This window comes from Myodes glareolus, chromosome 4, assembly GCF_982192425.1.
Source record: "Myodes glareolus chromosome 4, mMyoGla1.1, whole genome shotgun sequence".
Lineage (NCBI taxonomy): Eukaryota > Metazoa > Chordata > Mammalia > Rodentia > Cricetidae > Myodes > Myodes glareolus.
The window spans coordinates 12,942,459-12,968,873 of record NC_142029.1 but is presented as its reverse complement, the minus strand read 5'-3'; the positions used below and the strand labels follow the sequence as shown (position 1 = coordinate 12,968,873).

Genomic DNA, 26,415 nt, shown 5'->3' with positions numbered 1-26,415 from the left:
AGCCATCTTGGCTGGCCCTTAATTTTTTGTTTAAATTTTTTTCCTTAGCTATCTCTAACTCCTTGGAAGCTATTTTGTTAGTGGTCCTTTACATATTTTTCTCAAATTTGTGGGATCTCTTTAATTGGTATAACAGTGAGGAACTTGGAAGGCTTACATGGCTCTGTAGGATAGGCTAATGGACTGGGCTTAGTAGGCAGAGAGATCTACTAAGGATCTAAGTGTCAGAAAGAGAAACTTCACTATAGGTTCCTGAAATCTTTCTAGCTGGTGTATTGTCACTAGGACAGGAAAACTTCTACACCCTCTCTGAACCTCCCAGCCAGGAGCCAGCAGGTCTCCACTTAAGTTAATTTGATCTGGCTTCTCTGTTACCAAACACCAAATACACCCTAAATGGAATTGGTTAGGTAACCTCCCACACTTCCTCTATTGTATATCACGTCCAGCAATTCCACACAGCTAAAGGCCCCTGGGGAACACGGAGGAGGCTCCTTCTTTTGACTTGCTTGCTCATTCACAAAGTGACTGAGAGTGACAGATTTAGAGGTAACATTTTTGCTCTCACGGTGTAAACCTTTAACCCCAGCACTCAGAAGACCAGAGACAGGAGGATATCTGTGAGTTTGAAGCCAGCCCGGTCTCCAGACAGTCAACTACACAAAGACACCCTGTCTCAAACAAATAAACAAACAAAACCCCCAATGTTTTGGGAGGTCTAAATTTTTTTTTTAATAGATGTCATCTTCATTGGGCAGCTGCAGTGTACAGGTCCTGGGATGAGTGTGTATGTGTTGTCTTCTTGAATGAGGCTTCCCAAACCTAACAGTTTATAAAGTAGTAAGTGTGCTGTCTAGTTTTATATCAAGATAGTGTTATCTGAAAGAAGAGAAGCTTAATAGAGAAAATGTCTCTTCTGTAAGGCATTTTCTTAATTAGTTATTGATGGAAGAGGACCCAGCCCATTGTGGGTAGTACCATCCCTGGTCCTGGGCTCTTTAACAAAGCAGGCTGAGCAAGCCATGAGGAGCAAGCCAGTAAGCAGCATCCCTTTATGGCCTCTGCATCAGCTCCTGCCTCCAGGTTCCTACCCTGTTTGAGTTCCTATCCTGACCTCCTCCAAAGATGAACTGTGATATGAAAATGGAAGCTGAAATAAAACCCTTTCCTCCCCAAGCTGCTCTGCTCATGGTGTTTATAACAGCGATAGTCACTCTGACCTGGACAGTAAGGAAGGAGCAGGCAACGAATAAGCAGAAGAGAGAGATCCTGGTCGGCTGAAATGAGTGACCTTTGCTTGACCAAGGCTCCTGTGAAAAGAACGCTGGCTAATACTTAAATGACATCACAGGTCTGTGCCTGTTGGGAGTTTAAGCCTTTAGTGCCCTCTGGTGGTAAAGTTGCCCGCCGGTGCTATGCAGTACGTGCTCCCGCCGCACGGGGGCGACAGACTACACACCGGGCCCTCCGGGCTGCAGAGGCTCCCAAAGCATCTGGCAAACACAGAACTTTCTCAGGTGAGGCATCTCTGGGTGACACATTGCAAAACACCAGCAGCATGTTTTTATTCTCATCACTCCACACTCCAGTCACCCTACACCAGAGCGCGCGCGCGCGTGCACACCCCTTCCTCGCTGCTCTCTTTGATCACTGCCTTCCATTTGTAGTCTTACCCAACTGCTCAGAGCCACCTCAGGCTTTCTTTCTGTCCTTGGACATTTCACATCCTTAGTTCTCACTTCCCCAATAGGATCAGTTTCTCAGTTTAATGTAAATTCCTTTCAGGTGATATTCCCGCCGAATATTATTTTGCCCCAGTCTTGTTTCCCAGGGTCATGATACTTACTGCCTTGCATACTAATTTAGAATTACAGCTAGCAGTTTTGTGATATTTATCTCATTACTAATGCACACTATTTTTTATTCATTCTGCAAGCATTGTGCCTGCTAAGTGCCAGGGAGCCGGGAACATAAATAACCCGAGGCTTTGGGGAGTTACTGTGTACATCACAGTCTTAAAGCAACCTGTCAAAGGCTGCAAATACAACAGTGTGAACAAGAAGTAGCAGATACGGAGGGAGAGGCTGGCCAGGACATGGAGATTTACCGTGGAGACAGGGACACTGGGAATTTGCAAGACTGAAGAGGCTAGGGAGTCCTTGTAAGTTTGCAAAACAACAGCACAGCTGTGGAAGAGATGACCCAGCATTTAGAGCAGCTACTGCTGGTTCAATTCCCAGCACGCACCTACACAGATACTCACCATCTTTAACTCCAGTACCTGGAGTTCTAAGGCCCTCTTCTGACCTCCATGGGCACCAGGCAAGCAAGTGGTGCATAGACATACATGCAGGCAAAGAATTAATGCCACATAAAAATATATATCTGAAAAAAAAATAACAGCACCCCAAACCCCATTCTTTCCTCTAACTGCAGAGGAGAATCAACAAGATCAGGACAGACCAAATCTGTCCTTGGAGGGGATCCCCAAGGCTGCCTCAGTTTACCCAGTATGTCTGGTGTAGGTGTTTAGTTTTAGTACTGGTTATCAGCTTATTCACCTCTCTGGCTGGTCGATGGTTAGACCTCACTTGGTGGACACCACATCAAAATTTTGAATTAGTAAAATGGGAATTTTGGGGTAATAGAATGAAGTTTTCTAGAATTCTATCAATTTGTTTCAAGCCTACAACAGCTCTGTTTGCTGTAGACTTCACCCTTCCCTAAGATGTTATACTCACTCAGGATACTTGCCCGACTACTGTGGGCAGTTGGATTTCTGACTTTTGTGTTGACATGTTTAAGGGCTCCAGTTACTGGGGTTGACTTGTTCTGTAAAAAACTGGGGGGGGGGCGCAGTTGGCTCAGTGCCTGCGGAAGGAGCACGAGGGTCTGTTAGGGTCACTATTGCTGTGATGAAACACTGTGATTGAAGCAGCTGGGGGAAGAAAAGCCTTGTTTGCCTTAAGCACTAACTAAGAAAGTGCTCTGCAGGCTGACCTACGGCCCCATCTTAGGGAGGCTTCTTTTTTTTTTTTTTTTTAAGCTGAGGTTCCTTCCTCTCAGATGACTTCAGCTTGTGTCAAGTTGACATAAAGCCATCCATCACAGGACCTAGCTCCTGATTCCCAGCACCCATATTACAAGCTGAGAGGGTGGTCCACGTCTATAACCCAGTGTGGAGGACGGGGAGATGAGGCAGTGATTGTATATCCCAGAAGTTCACTGGTCAGCTAGCCAGTACCAAGCTGGGTTTGGTGCTCAAGGTGTGGTGGGAGACCCTGTCTCAACAAATAAAATAGAGAAACAATTAAAGAAGACACCTGATGCAGAACATCTGGCCTCTACATGCACATGCACGTGTACAACACACACACACACACACACACAGGTCTTCCTGGCCGTGTGGAAGGGGAAGGCCAGGGATCTGGAGCTGGTGCAGCACTGAGGGCCGGCGAGACAGAACACACCTGGAGGGCACACTAGAGAAATGAGGCTGCTGAGAGACGTACAGACATGGCCAGGACATCCTCCTTGGGCATTAGTCCTGGCCCGAGAGGGTGAAAGTGTAGGGCCTCCTGTAAGGCAAGAATGCAATGGTGATCCAGACCCAGAAACCATAGCTGTCCCCTTCGTCTTCCTGCCCTACTCCTGCCTCCTCATAGACTAAAAACTGAGGGTGTGTTGACACTCCAGCTACAGCTGAAGTTCTATCTGCAGCTCTCAAGGCCCTTGCAAACATGTTCCCTTGGCCACTCTTTGGGCCAAGGCTGTCACATTAATGCCTCGTCTCTTTTTAAGAGGACAGTCTTGAGATCCCAAGTTGGTCAAACTCTTACAGGGATCTTAGAGTCATCTTGTTTAAAAAAAAATCATGGGGGAAGAATATATTTCAACTAAGGGAGTCATTTTAGGGTTTACAGGAAACTTGATTATATATGGAATCCCAGGTCCAAGGAGAGATCCCCAGATTGTTCTCTGGACAGAGGAGAGGGTGCCTGAACCGGCCTTGGCCCATAACCATACTGATGAATATTTTGCTTATCACCATAGATCCTTCATCTGGCGTTGGATGGCGATGCAGACGGAGACCCACATTGGAGCACCGGACTGAGCCCCCCAAGATCCAAATGAGGAGCAGAAGGATGAAGAAAATGACGAAGGACTGCGAGGGATGCTATCACCCACTGATACAAGGGGTCGGATCTAATGAGAGTTTACCAAGGCCAGTTGGACTGCGACTGAATGAGCACGTGATCCAACCAGATTCTCTGAATGTGGCCAGATTCTCTGAATGTGGCTGGCCTGGAGTCTTTCTGAGAAGCCATTGACAATGACACTGGGACTAGTTTCCTCTGCATATACTGGATTTTTGGGATCCAGTCTGTTTCGATACTCACCTTCCTGGACCTGGAGGGAGGGTGGAGGAACTTGAACTTCCCACAGGGCAGGAAACCCTGACTGCCCTTAGGGACAAAGAGGGAGGAGGAGAGGGAGGGGGGGAGTGGGAGGGTGTTGGGAGGAGGGGCGTAAATGGAAACTTTTATAATTTAATAAAATTACTTTCAAAAAAAATCATGGGGTTTTTAGTATACAGATAATGATCTAGAGAGGTTCTCGACCTTCCTAATGCTGTGACCCTTTAATACAGTTTCCTCATGCTGTGGTGCCCCCCAACAACCATAAAACTATCTCACTGTTACTTTATAACTGTGATCTTGCTACTGTTATGAATCATAATGTAAATATCTGATATGCAGAATAGCTGATATGTAACCCCTAAAGGGGTCATGATCCACAGGTTGAGAACCACTGATCTAAAATGTGAATGGAGACTTTATCTCTAGGTGCTATAGCCCCGTGTGGGGTCAGTGGACACCTCACCTTCCAGGAAGAGGCGTGGTCAGAAAAGTCAGAGTGCTGGAATCTCCACAAGCCCAGGGCCGGGGCTGAGGTGTTGGCAGACACAGGGACACACGTGGGTTACTGTAGTCAAGGGTGGCTGACTTAATTTGCTAGGTCTGTTGCACTGAAGAATAAAAACCCATGGCTTAACAGAGCAGAAACTTGCCTGGCAATGGTGGCATATGCCTTTAATCCTAGCACTCAGGAGGCAGAGACAGGTGGATCTCTAGAACAGGCTCCAAAGCCACAGAGAAACCCTGTCTAGAAAAAATAAAAACAAAACAACAAAACAAAAATCAAAAAACCAACCAACCAACCAACCAAATAAACAAACAAACAAACAAAAAACAGAGCGGAAACTTACCTCCTCACAGCTGGAGGCCAGAAAGTCAAAATCAATATGCAGTAAGTTTGGTGTCTCACAGGGGCTCTGTCCCGAGCCTTCCTCCTAGTTCCCCCGGAGGCTGTCAGTCTCTGATGCTTCTGTCTTCGCAGAGCATTCTCCTCACGTGTCTGTGTCTTCACATGATCCTCTTTTTATAAGGACAGAAGCCGTATTAAACAGGGCCCTACCCTTCTACAGTAGGGACTCGTTCTATTTTTTCTGTAGTAACAACACAGTGCACTATATACATATACAATGCTGGTCCCTTAAGATTATAGAGGGGTGGCCGGGCGGTGGCGGTGCCCACCTTTAATCCCAGCACTCAGGGGCAGAGGCAGGAGGATCTCTGTGACTTCGAGGTCAGCCTGGTCTATGAAAGCTAGTTCCAGGACAGCAGGACAGGTTCCAAAGCTACAGAGAAACAAACGAAAGAAAGAAAGAAAGAAAGAAAGAAAGGAAGGAAGGAAGGAAGGAAGGAAGGAAAGAAAGAAGGAAGGAAGAGAGAGAGAGAGAAAGAGAGGGAGAGAGAGAGAGAGAGAGAGAGAGAGAGAGAGAGAGAGAGAGAGAAAACAAGCAAGCAAGAAAGATTATAGAGGGGCTGGTGAGATGGCTCAGCAGAGAGTGGGGTTCACTGCCAAGGCTGACCACCTGAGTTCCCTCCCTGCAGCCGACATGGTGAAAGGAGAGCACTGGCTCCCACGGGCTGCCCTCTGACCTCCATTTGGGAACTGTGGAGCACATGCACCCACACACCTCCACAGCACAAAATGAGTACATGCAAAAATACGACCTAAAGAACAAAAATTTCTAACTGAGCTGAGAATTCTAATCAGTGACATTACCTATCGGGTAATGTGTGGCTGAGTAGGGGAAAGTGCTGGCCACCAAGCTTGAGGACCCTGAGTTCAGTCCCTGTAACCCACTTGGTAGAGTTCCTCTGCCCACCATGTGTGACACAGCACACATGCACACCAAATAAATCAGTAAATAAATGGCCAGGGCGGTGGTGCATGTCTTCCAGAACTGGGGAGGCAGGAGGTAGAGGCAGGCAGATTTCCATGAGTTCTAAGACCAGCCTGCTCTACATAACATGTTTCAGACCAATCAGGGCTACACAGTGAGACCTTGTCTAAAATAAAACAAAAACAAAAACAAAAAAAACAACCAACCCCCTCCCCAAATAAAACTGTGAAAGAATATAATGTCATCTGTTTGCTCAATGCTGGTGTAAACAGTTCTCCTGCTGTCTGTAGGGTAAGTGTACAGTGCTCACAATTTTCTACAGCACATAACGCTAAGTGATTATGTGACTGCTCATCTACTTATGATACTACACTTTTGCACATTAATTTAGAATATAATTCGACTTCTAAAAAAAGGTTGTAGCTTTATACCAGTGGTGCACAGACTGAAGAGGTGGAGGCAGAAGGTCTCTGTGAGTTCCAGGCCAGCCAGGGCTACATAGTATGACCCTGCCTCCAAAAAAAAAAAAAAAAAAAAAGACATTATTGTGAAACATTATGTCATGTTATACTGGCAGTAGCCTCATACATCTTGTGTTTTTGGCATGTCTTGTTTATACTATCATATAGACACACCATATATGTACATACACATACATTATAACCATGCATGCCATGTATATGGACATACATATCATATTTTAGGTATGTAGTGGGCTCTGCCATCCAGGCCTTTGTAAGTGTCCTCTATGATGTTTAAACACAATAGGAATTGCCAAATAGCACATTTTTTCATACTCTGTCCCCAACGTTAGGCAACTCATGGTTATGTTTCCAAACACGGCCCTATTCTGAGTGCTGAGACAAGCACTTCAACAATTCTTCATCTCGGGACTTAACTGAACCTGATAGGGGATAAGAAGGACAGATAGGGACCCTGGCATATTCCTGTTGCAAAGACACATTTGTAGCCATGTAGTCGGAGGAATCAGCAGGAACACAGTTAACGGTTTGTTTGTTCAGAGTTAACAGTTGTCCCTGGAAGAGGAGAAGCTTGATACCAGCAGAAGTGGACCTGATTCAGAGTTTCTGGCTGTGCCCGAACCCAAGCATCCACAGAACAAGGAGTGATTATGAAAGAGTTACAGTCACACAAGTCCCAAAACGTGGCCAAACACCTGACAGAGGGGGCAAGACTGAAGTCCAGAATGGCTGGCTGCCTCTGTGTGCCCTGACGCATGTCATCTGCTTACTAGATAATAGTCTGCTCTCTTTTGATTGCTGTTGTCTGAGTAAAGTACAGGTTCAAGCGTCAGTTCCTGGGCTGCAGAGAGGGGCTCAGGGGTTAAGGGCGAATGTTGTCATCAGAGTGGTCCAGTTTAATTCCTAGCATGAGTGTTGGAAGTGGCTTACAACCTTGTGAAACTCCATCGTCAGGGGGTTCAACACCTCTGGCCTCCAGAACACTCTCATGAACACACACACACACACACACACACACACACACACACACACACGCACACACACACACACACAGAGAGAGAGAGAGAGAGAGAGAGAGAGAGAGAGAGAGAGAATAAATCTTTGAATTGTTTTTTAATTTGTTTTTTCAAGAAAGGGTTTATCTGTGTAACCCTGGCTGTCCTAGGAACTCTCTGTAGACCAAGCTGATCTCAAACTCAGAGGTCTTCCTGTCTCTGCATTCTGAGTGCTGGGATTAAAGGTGTGCACCACCACTGCCCAGCTATAAATCTGTGAACTAAAAAAATGAGAAAAGGCTGGAGAGATGGCTCCACAGTTGAGATCACTTACTGTTCTTGTAGAGGTTCCGGGTGTAGTTTCCAGCACCCACAGGGTAATTTACAGCCATCTGTAAGTCCAGTTCCAGGAGATCCAACACCTTCTTCTAGCCTTCATAGGCAGACAGTGTGCATGTGATACACTTACATACAGGTAGGCAAAACACTCCTACATATAACATAAAAAAATCTTTAAAAACTATGTTAAAAAATAATAGTTGAGCCTTGCCTCTGCTTATTGGTTTCTGTGACAGGTAGCATGGACTAAATTCCAGTTTTATAGTTTTCTGCTCTCTCTCTTCTTTCTTTCTTTCTCTCTCTCTCTCTCTCTCTCTCTCTCTATCTCTCTTTCTTTCTTCTTTCCTTCCTTCTTTCCTTCCTTCCTTGTTGTTAGAGGTCCCTTGTTTGTTTCCCAGCTGCCTGGCAGAAATAATCACACAGAAACTATATTAATTAAAAGACTGCTTAGCCCATTAGCTCTAGCTTCTTATTGGCTAACTCTTATATCTTAATTTAACCCATTTCTAGTAATCTGGGCATCACCATGTGGCTGTGGCTTACCAGGTAAAGTTTCAGCATCTATCTTCAGCAGGGCCACATGGCTTCTCTCTGACTCTGCCCTTCTTTCTCCCAGAATTCAGTTTAGTTTTCCCCTCCTACCTCTATTCTCTGCACAGGCCCAAGACAGTTTCTTTATTAACCAATGGTATTCACAGTACACAGAGGGGAATCCCATATCACCTCCCCTTTTCTGTTTAAATAAAAAAGAAGACTTTATCTTTAACATAGTAAGATTACATATAACAAGGCAGATATTAAGCAAGAACTATAGTTACAATTTTTATATCTACTTCATTTTTATCATAATTAAGGAAAACTACATTTCTATCTATTCTTCAACTCCATCAAAGACTCCAGAAGGATATATAATATTACCTAAGTAAACAGGAAGTACATTCTAAACAACTTCCAAAACTCTAGAGTTGACAAAGACATCTTGTTGCCTGGACAGTCACCCAAAGTTCTTTTGTACTGTTGGGGCATCCATCTTCAGCCTACAGGCCCATAGTATCTGGTAGATTTTTCCATGAAGCAGGAAATTTCAAAGTCAGTTCTGCCTATATTGGCAGTTTGTCAGTCACTTTCTTCTGTGTCCTGAACATGTCTGGCACTTTTATGAAGCAGGACCCCCAAAGGTCCTTTCTTACCTTAGGCAAGATCAGCAGTCATTTCTTTGTGGGTCCTGCATGTTCAGTTCATCAAGCAGTCCAGGCAAGAGCAGTTTTTTGCCCGAATGGCTAACCAACTCCATAAGGAGCCTCTTCAATGTCCATCATCCTCTTGAAGTTATTGGAGCTGCCAGGAGCAGATGTGTCTCATTGCCATAAAATTCCTAAGTTTTTAAAACATTTAAAATGTCATATTGTGAAGGTCTCTGAAAGATTTGAAGAATACCTAACTGAAATATATCTTTGTATGTCTAGAACACCTAACTAGCTTGACTACAAGCTTGACTATTATAGATGACTATCTATTAACCTATATTTCTTAATTATACATTACTTTTTAAATGAACTACACAGTACCTTAATCAAGAGCAGAAATATACATATAGCAAGATTGACCTTAGATTTACATTAATAGACCAAGATCCATACCAAAGCAAATCTCTATAGCAATCCCCTTTTATACATAAACAAACATTTATAAACAATATTTGGGAATTTGGGCACAGTTCTCTAGACTACTTCACTTCCTTTCTTTCCTTTCCTTTCTTTCTTTCTTTCTTTCTTTCTTTCTTTCTTTCTTTCTTTCTTTCTTTCTTTCTTTATTTTTTGAGACAGGGTCTTGCTCTATAGTACTGGCTAGCCTAGAACTTACTCTATAGACCAGGCTGGCCTTGAACTCACAGAGATTCACCTTCCTCTACCTCCAAAATGTTAGGAATAAAGGCATGCATCGCCAGCTAGTTTTATAGTCTTTACAACTGCTCTGGACAGTTCCAGCTCCCTACAGGAAGCTAATGACTTGATTAGGAGAATCCAAAGGCTGTCTAAACCTCTACTGGGGTTCCATGGTGGAAAAACTCCCAAGAGGTCACCAGGTGATTCCCCTTGTGGGGGGAATTTCTTTCTCCCCACATAAGTACTTTCCACTGGCTTCTCAAACAGTATCGTATTTTATCTCTGAGCTTCATGGTTGGGATCTTCCGTTAAGGCTTGCCTGGCTTGTGGTTTCAAAGCTCTTCCTACTGCTTTCTGCTTCCCAAGTTATGGCCTGTTTGCCCTCTGAGTTGAAGGAAGTTTCTGCTCTTTTCTGTCTGGTTTATTTCAGAGCTCTGTCTTTAGAATGGGTCACACAGTCCCTCTTCCCGGGGACAACCTCGTGAAGCATAATCTGTCAAAACGGCTTGATTACGCTTGTGACCCTAAGAAAAAGAAACAATTGTTGGTGTGTCCTCTCTCTCTGCCTCTCTGTCTCTGTCTGTCTGTCTGTGTTTCTGTCTCTGTCTGGCTCTCTCTCTATGCCTCTCTCTCTCTCTCTCTCTCTCTCTCTCTCTCTCTCTCTCTGTGCCTCTTTGTCTCTGTCTCCCTCTGTGTCTCTCTATCTGTCTCTCTCTATGTCTCTCTGTCTCTGTCTCTCTCTGTGCCTCTCTGTCTCTGTCTCTCTCTGTCTCTCTGTCTCTGTCTGTCTTTCTCTGTCTCTGTCTGTCTCTCTCTGACTCTGTCTCTCTCTATGCCTCTCTGTTTCTCTCTCTCTGACTCTCTGGCTCTGTCTGTCTCTCTCTATGCCTCTCTGTCTCTGTCTCTCTCTTTCTCTCTGTCTCTGTCTGTCTTTCTCTGTCCCTCTCGCCTAGTTCTTAGTGCAGCAAATGGCTTTCTTGTCCTAACTGCAATTACAGGGTTAACATATAAAGATTTCTAGCTCTCTGTGTATTTTCTCTGCTTTCTTGCTCAAACAAGTTAATTTGCTGTCCAAGGTCATTGAAAGTTTCGTTGTCCTAGCCAGCTCTTACTAGACCATATAATGTAACTCTCAGAACTCATTGACAAAACTTATAAAAACATTTAAGATCTGGTTTTACTATTGTGTGTGCCTCATTTTCAAACATTACCTTCAGGATGTGTTCTGAATGTTCTGTGAGCTACTTGGGTTCAATTTCAGATAACAATGAAATTTATTCTACCAAGACAAGTACTGTCATAGATGAGCAGAAAGCTTGTAAAATTGCTTTCAAATAAAGTTTTCAAATGGAAAATTAAAAAAATAACGTAACTCTCAGACTTTCATTAGGCAAAGAAAAAATCTTTAAAAACCAACCTCATTTATATGTACACATACCAACACATATGATTGTATATATATGACTTATATGCAATTCTTCTGTGTAATAATGCTAATTGTACTGGGTCTTTTATTTGTATTTATGCCTTTAATGTTATAGAAGCTTCTAAAAGTACAATACTGAGAAAATACTTTACCATGCCTGTATCTTCCAAACCAGAGTGGTCAACCTTCCCCAGGCCCCTGTTAACTTACTACTAGTTGTATCACAACCATTCTCTTTAAGCAAAAACAAATAGACATGCCCTGGAACTGTGTATTTTAAGCAACAAGAGGCACCAGAGACTCACCACCTAAGGTAGACTTTCGTGTACATCCGTAGAGGACTTCTTAGCTTTTACATGAATTTGCTCCTGTCTGTTATGTTTTCTGATCTCCTTGTAGAGCTGTGTGGGTTCTGTTTGTTGACGTGCTACAGAAGTACAGCTTCTGACAGAGGAACTTGAGCGATACTATTTGTTTATTTGCTTATTTATTTATTTGGAGATGGTAGGACACGACTTATAGGACACAAAAATTAAAAGCAAAATGAACTCTAGTTGTGTCTTACCTAAGATCTATTTCTTCTGCCGTGTTTAAAATTGGCCACGATTCCTTGGCATTAGTAAGTTATTACCACCCCTCCACCCCCACGCACAATGCAGAATCAAATGAGATCAGCTAGGACAGATCTCATCCTGGCTCTGGCAATGAGGGACAATTAGGATCAAACACCAGATGGTTAATTAGTGATATCTCCAAAGAATGTTGTTCAGAGACATATTGTCAGGCTTGGAGTAAAGCCCCCTGGATGTGATCAAGCCTGCCAGTAATCCCGGCACGTGGGAAGCTACAGAGGGAGGATCTTGTACTTGAGGCTGGCCTGGCCTTTGTAACAAGACCCTGTCTCACAGCCAGCAACAAGAATGCAGTCATTGTGCCAGCCCTTTCAGAAGCGACGGAAGCACGGCAGCTTAGCTGACACCTAGTTGACATCACCTTGGTTCATACTCTTATGCTGTTTATGATGTTTGTTTCAGACACGTGGACATAATTTGGGCATCTTCTGTCCAAACGAGACTGCTGGCTGTTAAACATATGGCGCACTCTGATGAGCACATCTCTGTGCGGGATGTTTCCCTTGGCGGTAAAATGTCACGGTGAGCAGGATGTTTCCCTCGGTGGTAAAACGTCACGGTGACAAACCACCAGGTACATGGTGACAGGCTCTCATCCTTCGCAGGACATACATCGTTTAAGGGTTACTGTTGACTGTACAGAATGAGAGGGACCTGGGACATGCTTAGACTTCTGCATCACAAAGACACATCTGCACTCCACATCATAAAACATTATCAGCAGTACACACTGTCACTAGCTAGCTCAGCTCGGCACGGACAGGCTGCTAACGTCCCTAGAAGAATGCAAGGGAGATACCAGTGGGAACTAACTTGATTCAGTGTTTCGATGTGTGCCAGAGCCCAAACACCCACAGGATAAGGGAAGAATGCAATGGGTGATGAGAAAAACACAGAGATCCGCGGCCCCAAAGCATGGATGACCACTTGACCACAGGGGCAAACTGAAGTCCGGAACTGTTGGCTGCCTTTGTAGCCCCCATCCTCCCCGTATCATTTGCTGTTTGGAGAAGCGATGAGAGCCAGTCTGCCAGGGTATGAAGCCACTCTCTTCTCAGGTTGCCAGCTCTCTGGATAAAGTGTAGTTTTAAGATCCAATTGCTGGACTAGGGAGATGGCTCATTCAGTAAAACCCTTTCACAAACACAGGAGTTGAGTTCAAATGCCAAGCCCTGCTCCCCACAAAAGCTGGCTGGGTGGTGCGTCTATAATCCCAGTACTGAGGAGGTAGAGGCAGGAGGATTCCTGGGGCTTTCTGCTTAGCTAGTCATTCCGAATAGGTGAGTTCCAGATTTACAAAGAGACCCTGTCTCAAAAATAAGAATAAGGGAGGGTAACACTTCATACCAAGTTCTGGCTTCTATATGTATATATGCTCACATGTACGCATGCACATGTACACACACACACACACACAAACACATACCTCTCTCTTACACACATGTACATGTGCATGCAAGCACACACGTGTATGCACACACACACACACACACACACACACACACAGAGAGAGAGAGAGAGAGAGAGAGGATTCTTTTTTTTCTCTGCTTATTGGCTTCTGTAGGTCACTGGCAGTATGAACCAAATTCTGTTTTCCAACCTACAGCAGGGTCTATGTCAGGTCACAGGTAGTGGCAAGGGGGTGGGACTCAGATTCACAGAAATATCTTTCCACCCAGGCCTTCTCCAGACTGGAAGCAAAGGAGGCTTCCCCAGAGTAGCCTGGTCCTCACCGACTCATGCTATCAACCAGGAGTCCGACGGCCATCTCCACTACCTTGCTTCTTTTCCAACCACCAGCCTCAGCTCGTGGGCGCCTTTCTCTACCTGGTGGCCTCAGCTCAGCTAACTCTGACTGCAACAGCCCCTGGAACTGCCTCTCTCTCTGTTTCTACTATCGACTTCTTGGGCTCTTTATTCTAATGTCCAGGTCAGACCCCTGAGAGGTGATTTGGTTCATCAAATCACTAGAGAGTCTGCTGGGACAGCTTTCAGCTTAGTGTGACTTGGGGAAGGGAACTGGCTAATCTGTATGTTGGCTGCCCTCAGGTAAGGGTCCGCCCATCCTAGCAGATGTAGTTGTGTCCAGGCTTGGCTTCTCATGACACAGATCAAGCCTAGTTATCTTGGAAGACACACCTTCGTGTAGTTTATTGGCAGGTAGCTAATGGAAGGAGAATCATCTACTGTTTCTTCTAAGAGAAGCTTTTCTAACCTTGGCACCACAGACATTTCAAGGTGGGTAATTGCTGACTGTAGAAGACTGACTTAAATTAGATAGGATTTTTTTTTTAAAAAAAAATATTTATTTATTATGTATACAATATTCTGTTTACATGCATGCCTGAAGAGGGCACCAGGCCTCATTACAGATGGTTGTGAGTCACCATGTGGTTACTGGGAGTTGAACTCAGGACCTTTGGAAGAGCAGGCAATGCTCTAACCGCTGAGCCATCTCTCCAGCCCCCAGATAGGATATTTAACAGCAACAACGGCCTCTACCAAAGCAGGTACCATCAGCAACCATCCACTCCCTGCAAAACCAAGGCAATAAATTGTGTTTCCAGACTTTGTCAAGTGTCCACTGTTGTAAGGATATGGGAGGCCTGGACTTCATCCCATCCTAGTGTAAGAACTGGTGGAGAGGGAAGATGACGGTACTGATAGCTCTCTGCCAGGGATGGCTCGAAGGTTTGTTATGCTTTGGACATGAGGTGTGGAGTCTATCGTTGAGAGACGGTAGATTCTGTCATTGAGAGATGTTCGGGTCAGAAGGCATGTGACCTCATCAGCGAATGAATCTATTGATGGGCACATTATTTGGTGGTATCACTGGGAAGGGGGGCTGGAGAATCAAGTAGACCAAGGAGCATGCTCTAGGATGATATATGCTGCTGTTGGAACCTTCTAACTCTGCTAACTAAGCAGAGTAACTTAAGCTAAGTAAGCAGGCTAACTCTGCTTCCTGGCTTCTGTGAGGGGAACGACTTTCTCTCCATGCCCTTTGGTTCTGATGTTTTGCCTTGTTGTTTCCTGGAAACAGAGGGCAGCTGAATGCAGACTGAGACATCTGCAGCTGGGAGAGTAAGAATAAATCTCTGCCTGTAAGTTATTCCTCTCAGGAGACAAAAAAAGTCAGAGTAGAATGGAAAGAGAAGGGAAGTTTCTGCTACGGGCAGTGGGGTGGATAAAAATATTCATGGGTTTGGTACAGGTAACTGTAATTGCTTAAAATGAGAAACTTGGAACAGTAATTTTCTCCCTATGTCTCATGAGTGGATATTTCCTGCAATCATCGATTCATTGGTTTATCCTGTGCATACATGTTTGAGACTATGGAATTCTCTGTGTGGTTATAGACACATTTCTAAAAAGCCAGTCCCAGTATATTGAGAAACAGCTGCCAAAGGAGAATGGTGAGGAGACTGACGACCGGAGCAGAAGGGTATTGGCAGCTCTATTAGATGACCTAGATTCAATTCCCAGCACCCACATTGTGGCTCACAGCTACCACAAAATTCCAGTTCCACAGGATCCAATGACCCCTTCTGGCCTCCACAGTCACCAGACATGCACGTTGTGCACAGGCATACATGCAGGCAAAACGTTCATATTCATATAATAAAAGTAAATTAATCTTTTTTAAAAAGTAAAAAAGACATTTAACAAAACCCTGTCTACATGCCCAACACTAGTTAAGAAATGATCCGGGCATCAGTGGCCAATACCACATGCTTGGCTGACTATCTTAAATAATTTTCTTATTTTACAGAGTTTGGGATGTGTTATAGGATCCATGGAAGGCAAGATGGCTGTAGTCATGTTAAGCTGGATTCCTACAGTGTGTGCGAGGGCATATATAACCATGTGCCTTGAGGCTGGACTAAATAACCTCCCTTTCTCCTCCTGTGCCAGCACGGTATATGACCACCACCAGCAGCACAGTTGGAATTTTCAGAGTGTTACACACGATGAGAGGCAGGTCAACTGAAGCTGAAATGAAGAACAAAATTTTGTGCTCACTTCATCAGCACACATACCGAAATTAGGATGAAAACCAGAATTTATATTAGTTTTTACCTGTTTCACAGAGACATCCAGCTCCAGGCATGTGAAATATATAATACCCACAGCGATCTCCCGTGAAATTCTTGTCTAGCATCAGAATCCAGGACAGTCTGAGCCCAGAGTCCAAGAAACACAGGCAAGTCCATTCCTGATGCCAGCTCTCTGATAGACTGGCATACATACTCAATCTTTCATTTCTCTCGTTTTCTTTCCCATAAAGTGGGGCTAATTACACTCTTGTTTGAGGGTTATTTGAAAACAACTTGGATTATCATGGGGAGTTAGAGTATCATGAAGATTCCACAAGTGTGAATCAAAATTAAGCTGCTTCCTCTTGTACGTGGCAGCCAAAAGCTCTTCCTCTGAAGCACGGTCAGCTGATTTTATGAACATACAGTCCCGCATCACCCAACAGCGGGGCCTGTTCTAAGAAACACATTATTGGGTAATTGTGTCATTGTGCCGACATTGTAAAATGGATTTATATCAGCTTGGGTGGTACAAGTCAGTTGCTTCACATGGTGTCTTGATGTAATCAAGAGATGCACTTGTCATGAGATGTGTGAGGTCCTGCCACTACCATAGATCATGCTTGTCTCCAGTAAACTGTGTCTTTCTTGGAGAAAGGAGTACGTTATAAAATATGATAAAATATGTAACTATACCGCACTCCAATAATATTAAACATCAAGTTATATAATACATAACCATATTGCTGTGCTTCGATATGATTGACAGTATGAGTTTGTTTACATAATTATCACAAATATGAACAATGACTAACACTGCAACAGGTGCCCTGCCACTAGGTAGCTAGAACTTTGCAGCATTGTTCTAAACGTATGGAACCATCAGTGCATTGTAGAATGCCATTGACTGAGGCAAACGCCACCCCATGGGGTTTGACAAGACATCATCTGTGATCCTGATAGTGTACTGAAGTGCCTTCCTTGTACCTGGTGAGCTCTCTGGGAATGTAGGTTTGGGTCTGTGTTCTTTGCTCGGTAGAGTGGCCGTCATGCATAGCTCCATTATTACTTGTTTTCATTGTTTCTGGCAGTGTTTCGGCCTGCCTATATTCCTAAGATTGCCTGCCCTTTTTTTCAGTTAAGGGGGACGGGATTACTGTTCTCCAACCAACCACTCATAAGTGAAAACCAGATGTGTGGGCAAGACAGTGATCGTAAGGCATTATGTAGTACGAGGTGATTCACAGCCTGTGCTGCCTGGCTGAGTAATTTTCCTGCATTTTCAAATCCATGTTATTTTTTTGTGTGTTTCTGTGTGCAGGGTGATGTGGGTGTGGGTTACATGTACATGTTTGTGTGTGTATGAGTGTTCAAGGGAATGCATGCATATATGTGCCCATGGAGACCAGAGGTTGACATTGGGTGTCTTCCTCTTTCTCTCTCCACATTATTTTTGAGACAGGGTTTCTCACTGAACCTGGAGCTCACCAATTTGGGTAGGCTGGGTGGCCAGCGAGTTCCAGCGAGTCCCAGTTACCTGTCTATCTCTGCTTCCTCAGCACTTGGATTTACAAGTGTACCTGGCCACACTCAACTAGGGATTTGAACTCGGGTCATCATGCTTGCATGGCAAGTATCTTACCCACTGAGCTATCCCCAAAGACTCCAATACATGATCTTTCAACCTCTTAAGTCTGTCTATGATGGGCAGCAAGAGATATGCATGAGCAGTCGGAGAGGAAGAGGGCTGGGATAGCAACAGCTCTTCTGTGATCTAGAATGTCCCTTGGACATAAGTCACATGCTCTGGCTGGCCTCTGCTCAATGTGAGCAGAGCCCTTTACCTAATGGGGCCCTCTATTGTAGACAACTGTCTGTTGTTAGGCACCCTGTCCTTCAAGGTTCTGTCCCTGCCTCCCACTCAAACACTTTCTCTGGTCCCCGGTAAAACTCTTGCAATTTGATATGAACGGCTATCAAACTGTCAGCTTTCCAATAATGTTCCAGGCCCCTCGGCAGTGTGAGTAATGGACAGCTGCCCTGATGAGTCAACCCTTGTTTTTTGCTCTGCAATCTAAGGTTGAAAGAGAGATGTTTGATGTCAGAGTGCAGATGCTTAGCCGCGCTCAGGCGTAGGTGTTTGTGGTGGGCAGGAGGGACATGATGATGCGATGGAGCCATTTCAGCAAAGGCAGATATTTCAGCCACTGACACAGAGATGGGAACACCACAGGGGGATGAGCATAGATATCTGCACTTTTCCCTCTTTGTGCCCCCCCCCAGAGCCAGATAAAGGCTGTGTGTGTGTGTGTGTGTATGTGTGCACTTCATGTGTATGTGGGTGTACAAGGATGTGTGTGCTCATAGGGTGGAGACCAGAGGTCAGCCTTGGGTATGGCCTCTTCAGGAGTCTCTCATCTTGCTTTTGGAATCACAGAGTCCTCCTAGGACCTGGGGTTCATGATGAGGCCAGGCTGGATGGCCAGTGAGTCTCGGGAATCCACCTGTCTGGATTATAAATGTGTGCCACCGTGCTGGGTTTTTATGTTGGTGTCGGGGGTTGGACGCAGGTCCTCATGTATGTGCAGCAAGGGCTGTATCTATTGAGGTATCTCCGCAGTTCCTTTTTTTTTTTTTTTTTTTTTTTAGACAGGGTCTCAGAGAGCCAGGCTGATCTCAAACTCCTTTATATCCCTTACCTTCCTGCCTGTGCCGCTGAAGTGCTGCAGTTAAAGGTGTACATCACCACTCCTGTCTAGAACTCTTTTCATGTGTGTGGGTATGCATGTTTGTGTGCATGTGTGTTTGCCTGTGTGTGCATGCTTATGTCTAGTGTCTCCTCAGTAGCTCTGCACCTTGTGTATTGAAGCAGTCTCTCACTGGACCTGGAATCATTGGTCAAGCTAGTCTAGAAAGCAGGCCTGCTCTAAGGATGCTATCTGCGCTGGAATTGAGATTACAGTCAGGCCAGCACATTTGCTCAGCATTTGTGTGGATGCTGGGGATCTGCGCTCTGGTCCTCACTCTTGCACAGTGAGTGCTCCCCCCCCCAGCTCTTTTTTCAGACCCACAAAAAGGAATTCGTAAAGGATATCCAGAGAGGGAGCCTAACAGAGATGGTCATAGCAACAAAGTCTTGGGGGTCAGGAAGCTGTTACAGGAATGGAAAAGACACCTGGTAAGCAACAGTGGGGAGGCTCTAGCGTTAGGGCTAGCTCATTTTACACAACGGATTCAAGCGAAAGAATCGCTGGCACCAGATATTTCTGATTGCCAGCTACCTTTAAATGCATTATTAAAAAAAAGAAGTATATCTCTTCTTTTGTGTGCACATACGTGTGTGGGGAGTTATGCATGTGGAGGGCAGAGGTCAGTCTTGGGTGTTGGGCTGTTCTTCAGGTGACACCCACTTTTTTTTTTTAAATGTCAGGGTTTCTCGCTGGTCTGGAACTCACAGAGTAGGCTAGGTCGGCAGGTCAGTGAGCTCGGGTCTCCATCTGCCTCTCTCTTCAGCACTGGAATTCTAAATGTACATATCCACAGTGGGCCTTTTAATCATGGGTTCCATGGAATCCAGACCTCATGCTTATACAGCAAGCACTCAACAGATAGAATGTTTTCCCCAGGCAGAAAATATTTTCATTATGGAAAAGTGAACAGAAGTATCAAGAAACGATAGCGAGGTTTCATGACCCTCTGCAGATGTCTGAAACCACAAGTGTTATTGAAACACACATGCGCACAGTTTTAGTGTGTTTTCCATCGTAACTCCTGCACTTGTTTGTCATACAAACAAGTGGCTTGTGGGTGGGTGGCTGCAACACTGGTGGCTTGAGATGTGACTATCACAATGGCATAAATTCTCCTTTCCTTCTTCACAGCTGCAACCACAGAAATCATACTGTCAATCTCAACAACGCCAACATTTCTTTCTCTCTTGTCTCAGGTGAAGAATTTATATACCTTTTCACTGAAAGGGAGCATTTCATGGCTTTGCTTTGACATAGCGTGATCACTGCACCCTTGCCCTTGTGCTTGGGGGTGATGATTAAGGGTAGGAAGGGCCACTTCAGCAGAAGCACGAGGGCCTCGAGTGTCCGTCAGATAACCAGGAAGGAGACGAAGTGCCCGAATGAGCACAGTGTGGACAAAGAGATGATTCATGCTCCAGGCTGGATGGAACAGGATGGTCCAAGATTTCATCATGCTGAACGGTGCCCAATTTAAAACTCACGAAGTTAATCTCTGGAATTTCTCATTTAACGTTTTTGTGGTTGGTCGTGGGTGACTGGAACGGCAGAAAGCTAGAGCGGCTAAGAAGAAGGTGTCTGCTAGATCATGAACACCCACAGCCCTGCTCGGCTTCGGCACTCACCTATGCTAGGCTGATCTGGTTTCATCCATTCTGATTATGCATTTTAATTTTAAACATTTACTCATGGAGGGGTGGAGCACATGTGGAGATCAGAGGACTTTCTGAGATGGTTCTCTCATTCCACCGTGTGGGATGGGGACAGTACTCAAATGTTGTCTGTCTTTTCAGCAGGTGCCGTCAGTTGCTTAGCCGTTTCAAAGGCCCAACTAAGTATTTTAAATCAAATACTCAGCACAGTATAATTACCATTTGATTGTTTTCCAAAAAAAGGCATATTCCTGGATGAAAACTTGTTTAAAATAACACCACAGAGGCAGGAGAGGTGGTTCAGTGGTTATGGCATACACGTCAGGAGGCTCAAAACCACCCGTAACTCACAATTAAAAATAAATTTTGAGATTTTAATTAAAAAAATCACCATAATACTATTATCATATATAACCCAACTAACAGTGATTCCTTAATATATAGAAAGAAACTCACCCTGTGTTCATTGTCCTTGACTGCCTTAAAATGTATTTTTACAAGTCGTTTGTGAGAGTCAAGACTCAAAGTTGAGGCATTTTGTTATTTAACTCTCTCTCTCTCTCTCTCTCTCTCTCTCTCTCTCTCTCTCTCTCGGTTTTTTGAGACAGGGTTTCTCTGTGGTTTTGGAGCCTGTCCTGGAACTAGCTCTTGTAGACCAGGCTAGCTTTGGATCTGCCTGCCTCTGCCTCCTGAGTGCTGGGATTAAAGGCATGTGCCACCATCGCCCGGCTCAATTAACTGTTATATTCTATGAGAGTTAACCCTTCATTTTCTCCCTCCTTGTAGGAATCAGTTCTCTCCTTTACCAGGGACTGAACTTAGATCATCAGGCTTGGCAGCAAGCACCTTTACCCATTGAGCCATCTCACTGGCCTCTTGGTTGATTATTCTTTTAATATGAGAGAGAGAGAGAGAGAGAGAGAGAGATAAAAGCCATGGATCCTTATCCTTTTATGTTTCAGGTAGTCTTAGCAATCTGTTAGACCCTTGCTGAGGATGATATTGTTCAATGTAGGAAGTAAAATGTTGGGGTACAGAGGATATTAATGAGTTATAGTCCTCAAAGCATTAAAAATTGTAATATATAGTTGCCTTCTTTTAGATTTCATTTTATTTTTTAAAAAAGATTTATTTATTTATGTATAGTGTTCTGTCCGCATGTATCCCTGCAGGCCAGAAGAGGGCACCAGATCTCATTACAGATGGTTGTGAGCCACCATATGGTTGTTGGGAATTGAATCCAGGACCTTTGAAAGAGCAGTCAGTGCTCTTACCCTCTTTCCAACCCTCACTTTATTTTTGAAATGAGGTCTATTTGACCAGGCTGGTCCTAAACTTGTCGGCTCATGTGACACTCATGCTTCAACCTCTTAGAAGTTTGTGTTTGTCAGTACTTTAAGGAACAGGTAATTGTCAAGCTGTTTGACAAACAGTTAAGTTCATTGATCTCTGTTGGTTTTCAACGCTGAGAGATACTTTTAGTAACTCAAATATGGTTTTCCATTATGTTAAAGGTTTGCATGCTTCCAAGGTTAAGACTACTAAATAAGGTGTTTATAAGGAAGCCTCGCTTGCCTCTGCCCTGACTCTTCCACGGCTCCTTGAAAGTAGCCATGCATCACAACCTTTGGTTTTCTTATCCTTCTTTCACAAGTAGCATGCTGAGGCCGCTGAGGTGGCTTAGTGGTTAGGGGTGTGCACTGCTCGCACAGAGGGTCAGTTTGGCGCCAAGCACCCATGCTGGTCAGCTTACAACCCATCCATCTGCCTGTCACTCCAGCTCCAGAGACTCTGATGCTCTCTTCTGGCTTCTGTGAGCACTTGCACCCATCCACCCCCAGTACACATGATTAAAAATACATTAACAATCGCACCCTTCAAACAAAGCATACTATACACAGTTCCACCTAGATTTTTGCCACTTAATGTTTCCTGACTGCCAACCTGTAGGGCTGCATGGAGATGCCCTTCACTCCCCAAGCTACAAACTCTTTTATTGATGGACACCCTGCTCTCTGATCGTCTTCATCATAGGCAACAGACACGGTTCAGAGGCCACAGGAAACATTACAAAACAAAGCATGCCAATATAAAGAAGCCCTGAGGAACAGAGTCTGCAGGAGAAGGAAGAATGGCCATTAGTCTGTGAAGCCAGGCAAGGAAACTATGCAACCATACAAATAGAGCGGCATGCCAATAAAACAATGCTCCAGGATAAACAGTTTGATATAAAAACAGTCATTAAGATGAAGTGGAGAATAAAGTTGAGGTCACTGCTTATATGCTAGAGTATTACCAGCCCCTGGGGAGACGGAGACAGGCAGATCTCTATGAGTTCAAGGCCAGCCTGGTCTGCACAGTGAGTTCTAGGCTAGCCAAGCCTATAGAGTGAGACCCTGTCTGGAAAAAAACAAGCCAACAAAGAAACTAGAGAAGAAAAACAACAAAAAATGTCAACCAGGACAATGGTGATTTGATAACTAAGGTATAGAACCAAAGAGACAATCCCGGAAGTCCATATCTGAATGATAGGGTAAACCAAGAAGAGAAAATACTGAAAATGGAGAAGAAATAGTCAACAAATTAATTTAGGAGCTTGAATGCTAAGAGTGAAATAATACACCAGTAGCCGGTGGAAGGGATCAATGGGCCCATGTCTCTGTGAAGCATTGAGTAACTTCAAAACATTGGCGAGAAAAAGAAACAATAAAACAGGTCAGTAATAGAATGTTTTTAGCATTTTCAATAATTCTGAAAGCTAGAAATCCCTGGAGTAATATGATTTATGATTCAGAATTTTATACCCAGACAAACTAGAATACCAAGGATGAAAGTTTTTCAATAAGCAGTCTCAAAATATTTCCCAGATAGTGATAGCATATAAAACTGGGAAGAAAAATTCCAACAAGTAGCAACCAAACACGTTTAGAGATAAGAGCACAGCAGTTAAAAAAAATCAGCTGAAAGTCTTAATGCTGGGTGACTGCCCCAGGGAAGAGTTAGGTAGGAAGGCCGCAGGGGACGGCTTGCTTGCTTGCTTCATCATCTTTTTTATTTAAACAGTACCAATATTTCACTTTGATAACAATTAAAAAAAAATAATAACTTTAAAAAGCAAGATCTGGCCTTTTCGTCAAGATGGCGCCTAAAGCGAAGAAGGAAGCTCCTGCCCCTCCCAAAGCCGAAGCTAAAGCGAAGGCCTTGAAAGCCAAGAAGGCAGTGCTGAAAGGCGTCCACAGCCACAAAAAGAAGATCCGCACATCGCCCACTTTTCGGCGGCCCAAGACTCTGTGGCTACGAAGGCAGCCTAAATACCCCCGGAAGAGAGCGCCCAGGAGGAACAAGCTTGACCACTATGCCATCATCAAATTACCCCTGACCACCGAGTCAGCCATGAAGAAGATAGAAGACAACAACACACTGGTGTTCATTGTGGACGTCAAAGCCAACAAGCACCAGATCAAACAGGCTGTGAAGAAACTCTACGACATTGATGTGGCCAAAGTCAACACCCTCATAAGGCCCGACGGAGAGAAGAAGGCATATGTTCGGTTGGCTCCTGATTATGATGCTCTGGATGTTGCCAACAAAATTGGAATCATCTAAACTGAGCCCAGCCGGCTAATTCTAAATATACATTTTTTCACCATAAAAAAAAAAGCAAGATCTGCTTATGTGACGATTTTGAAGAGTAAAGCAAAAGATTTTAGAGGGGAAAGTGTGACAAGGGTCAGGGAAGCTATGGAAATGGATGGAGAAGGAAGGACAGGGGCACATTTTAGTCTCTGCCTCTGCAATCTCTGAAGTAGGAAACCCACTATGCCTTTTGGAAACGGAGATTATGAGGTTGAATAAAAGGTGTGTGTTAGAGCTACTTAGCTCGGAAGGATATATAAAGTCTCTTTAAAATGAAAGGACTAGCAATCTCTGGAAACAGCAAGCTTCTTAAAAACTTACTTCATGGTATAATCACCTGGAGGGCTTTAAAAATTGGACCCTCAATATGTACCCCACAACAATTAAATCAGGGTAAAAGGCAGGCCCCAATATTTTAAAACATACCACCGAATTTGGGAATAACGGGAGCACAATGTCTGTGCAAGGGATGTGCCCGGGACCCTAAGCTACCCCTGTGGAGTCTAACGGCCGGCCCGGCTATCTGCATCTGGGTGCCACCCAAGGAGTTTAAGGGGATGCCACAGTGTGTGTGTGGGGGGATCTGAAGTGAGCAATGACCAGAAGGAGGCTGCCTGCCGCGTGCTGGGGAGGACCGAGGCATTCCAGTGTCCCTCCGCCCCTCGACGCGCCCTCGGCGCTGGCCCGGGAGGCCCACGAGCCACCAGGAGGCGGCGTGCCAGGGCCGCGCCCTCTGATTGGGTCGGGGCCCCCCGGAGGGTGGGAACGTGACTCGGTTCCCCTCAGTCTCCGGGACCACCCGGCGTGGGCCGAGCGCGCATCTCGGTTCCCGAGCGCTCGTTTCGGAGCGACCTCGCGGCCCTTCTGCCAGGCGCCTGGACGGCGCCCGCCCCGCCTGACGGGAATTCGACATGACCGAGGTGACGAGCGTCGCGCAGCTCGGGGCTCTGCTGCCCCGTACGCTCCCGACCTCCGGGGAAGGCGCGGGCGCGTCGGGCGCGCGGTGAGTGCGACGTCGGCGTCTGAGGGGACGACGCGGGAGGCCCGAGGGACGCGCGCCGCCGTGGTGTGCGTGCGGAGCCATGGCTTCCATGACCGCGGGCCGCCGCTGGCCTCCGAGGAGACGCAGCTCGCGACGGGGCCCCACGCCGCGGGCCCGCACTTCTGGCTCGAAGCTCACGACCCCGGAGACCGGGCCTCCACGCCGCGGGCCTCTCCCGCGCGGTGGCGCGGGACGGGACACGCTCCTCGGAGCAAAGGCGACACCTTCCTCTCCCGCCGCGAGGCGACACGTGATGGCTCTCGGCCCCCCGCAGCCGCGTGGAAGCGCGGACTCGGCCTGCGTGGCTCTCCCCCAGCCCGTCCCGCACGAACCGCGGGAAGCAGCCCCCCGCCTCGCCCCGGGCCCGGAACGCGAGGCCTCCGTGTCACCTGCGCGCGTGTCGAGGAGGCGCCGGCGACCCCCGGCCATGTGGGACCCGCGCACGGCCAGGTGCGTAGCTGGTGGCGTGGAGGGCGCCTGGGGCTCGGCGGGGGCCCGCGAGTGCCCGAGGCCCCGCGGGGTCGTCCGCCATCCCTTCCCCCCTCCCCGAGACCGCGGCCTCGCGCGGAAAGGGCGCGCGCGGCGACCTGGCCGAGGCTGGTGCGGCCCAGCGGAGCTTTCCCTGCGGGGACGCCCCCCGGGGGCCTCGGTGCCACCCTGCGGGCAGACGCGCCTCGCGCTCCAGCCGGGCTCGAGGTGCGCGGAGCCGCGCGGGGATTCGGAGGGGCGCGCGAGACGCGGGTCTGTGCCCTGGGATGTGGGGGGGAGAGGCCTCTGTCCTCCGTCCCTGCGGCCTCCCTCCGCGGCCCACCCTCCGCGGCCGGCCCACCGGAATCGCGGTGCGCTTTGCGCAGAAACGCGGGCTCAGCGTGCAGCTCGGCCGGGCTCGGCCTGGCTCAGCCCCCGGCCTCAGCCCGCACTCTTGCCCTCGGGGGCACTGCGCACCCGTTACTCGCCCGCAGCACCCGCAGAGGGAGACTCGCTGGCCCCCTGCCACTGTTCCCTGTGGGGGGCGTTTTTCTGTTCTGCTGCTTATGGACAGTTCTTAGGGAGATGTGTAACTTGAAAAACAGTAAAATAGAAAAATATAAGGAGAAGGAAGAGAGAGCTGTGAGATCCGCAGGCTGGGGACCTCGGTTATCAATGTTCCAATCCCTGCTTCTTTAGCTGGAGAGGGTGAGCTAAAGAGGCCCCAAGCTTCTTACACCAGTATTTATCTCCAGCTGCCTAGCGTTGAGCTTTTCTTGTGCCAGGCATCGTTTTGGTTTTGAGGAAAGGCTATCAC

The 26,415-nt window shown here is 46.2% G+C and overlaps 1 protein-coding gene and 1 pseudogene across 1 annotated transcript in view; both read left to right on the top strand.

Annotated features, from left to right (window-relative positions):
• The first annotated feature begins 23,581 nt into the window (after positions 1 to 23,581).
• LOC125393299 (large ribosomal subunit protein uL23 pseudogene) lies at positions 23,582 to 24,109 on the top strand (annotated as a pseudogene).
• A 574-nt stretch (positions 24,110 to 24,683) lies between these two features.
• The window catches only part of Trank1 (tetratricopeptide repeat and ankyrin repeat containing 1), an 83,500-nt gene continuing 81,768 nt past the window's right edge, over positions 24,684 to 26,415 (top strand). Inside the window, exon 1 of the mRNA XM_087905108.1 lies at positions 24,684 to 26,240. Coding sequence (XP_087761234.1) covers positions 24,684 to 26,240 — 1,557 coding nt within the window. The remainder of the gene's footprint in view (positions 26,241 to 26,415) is intronic.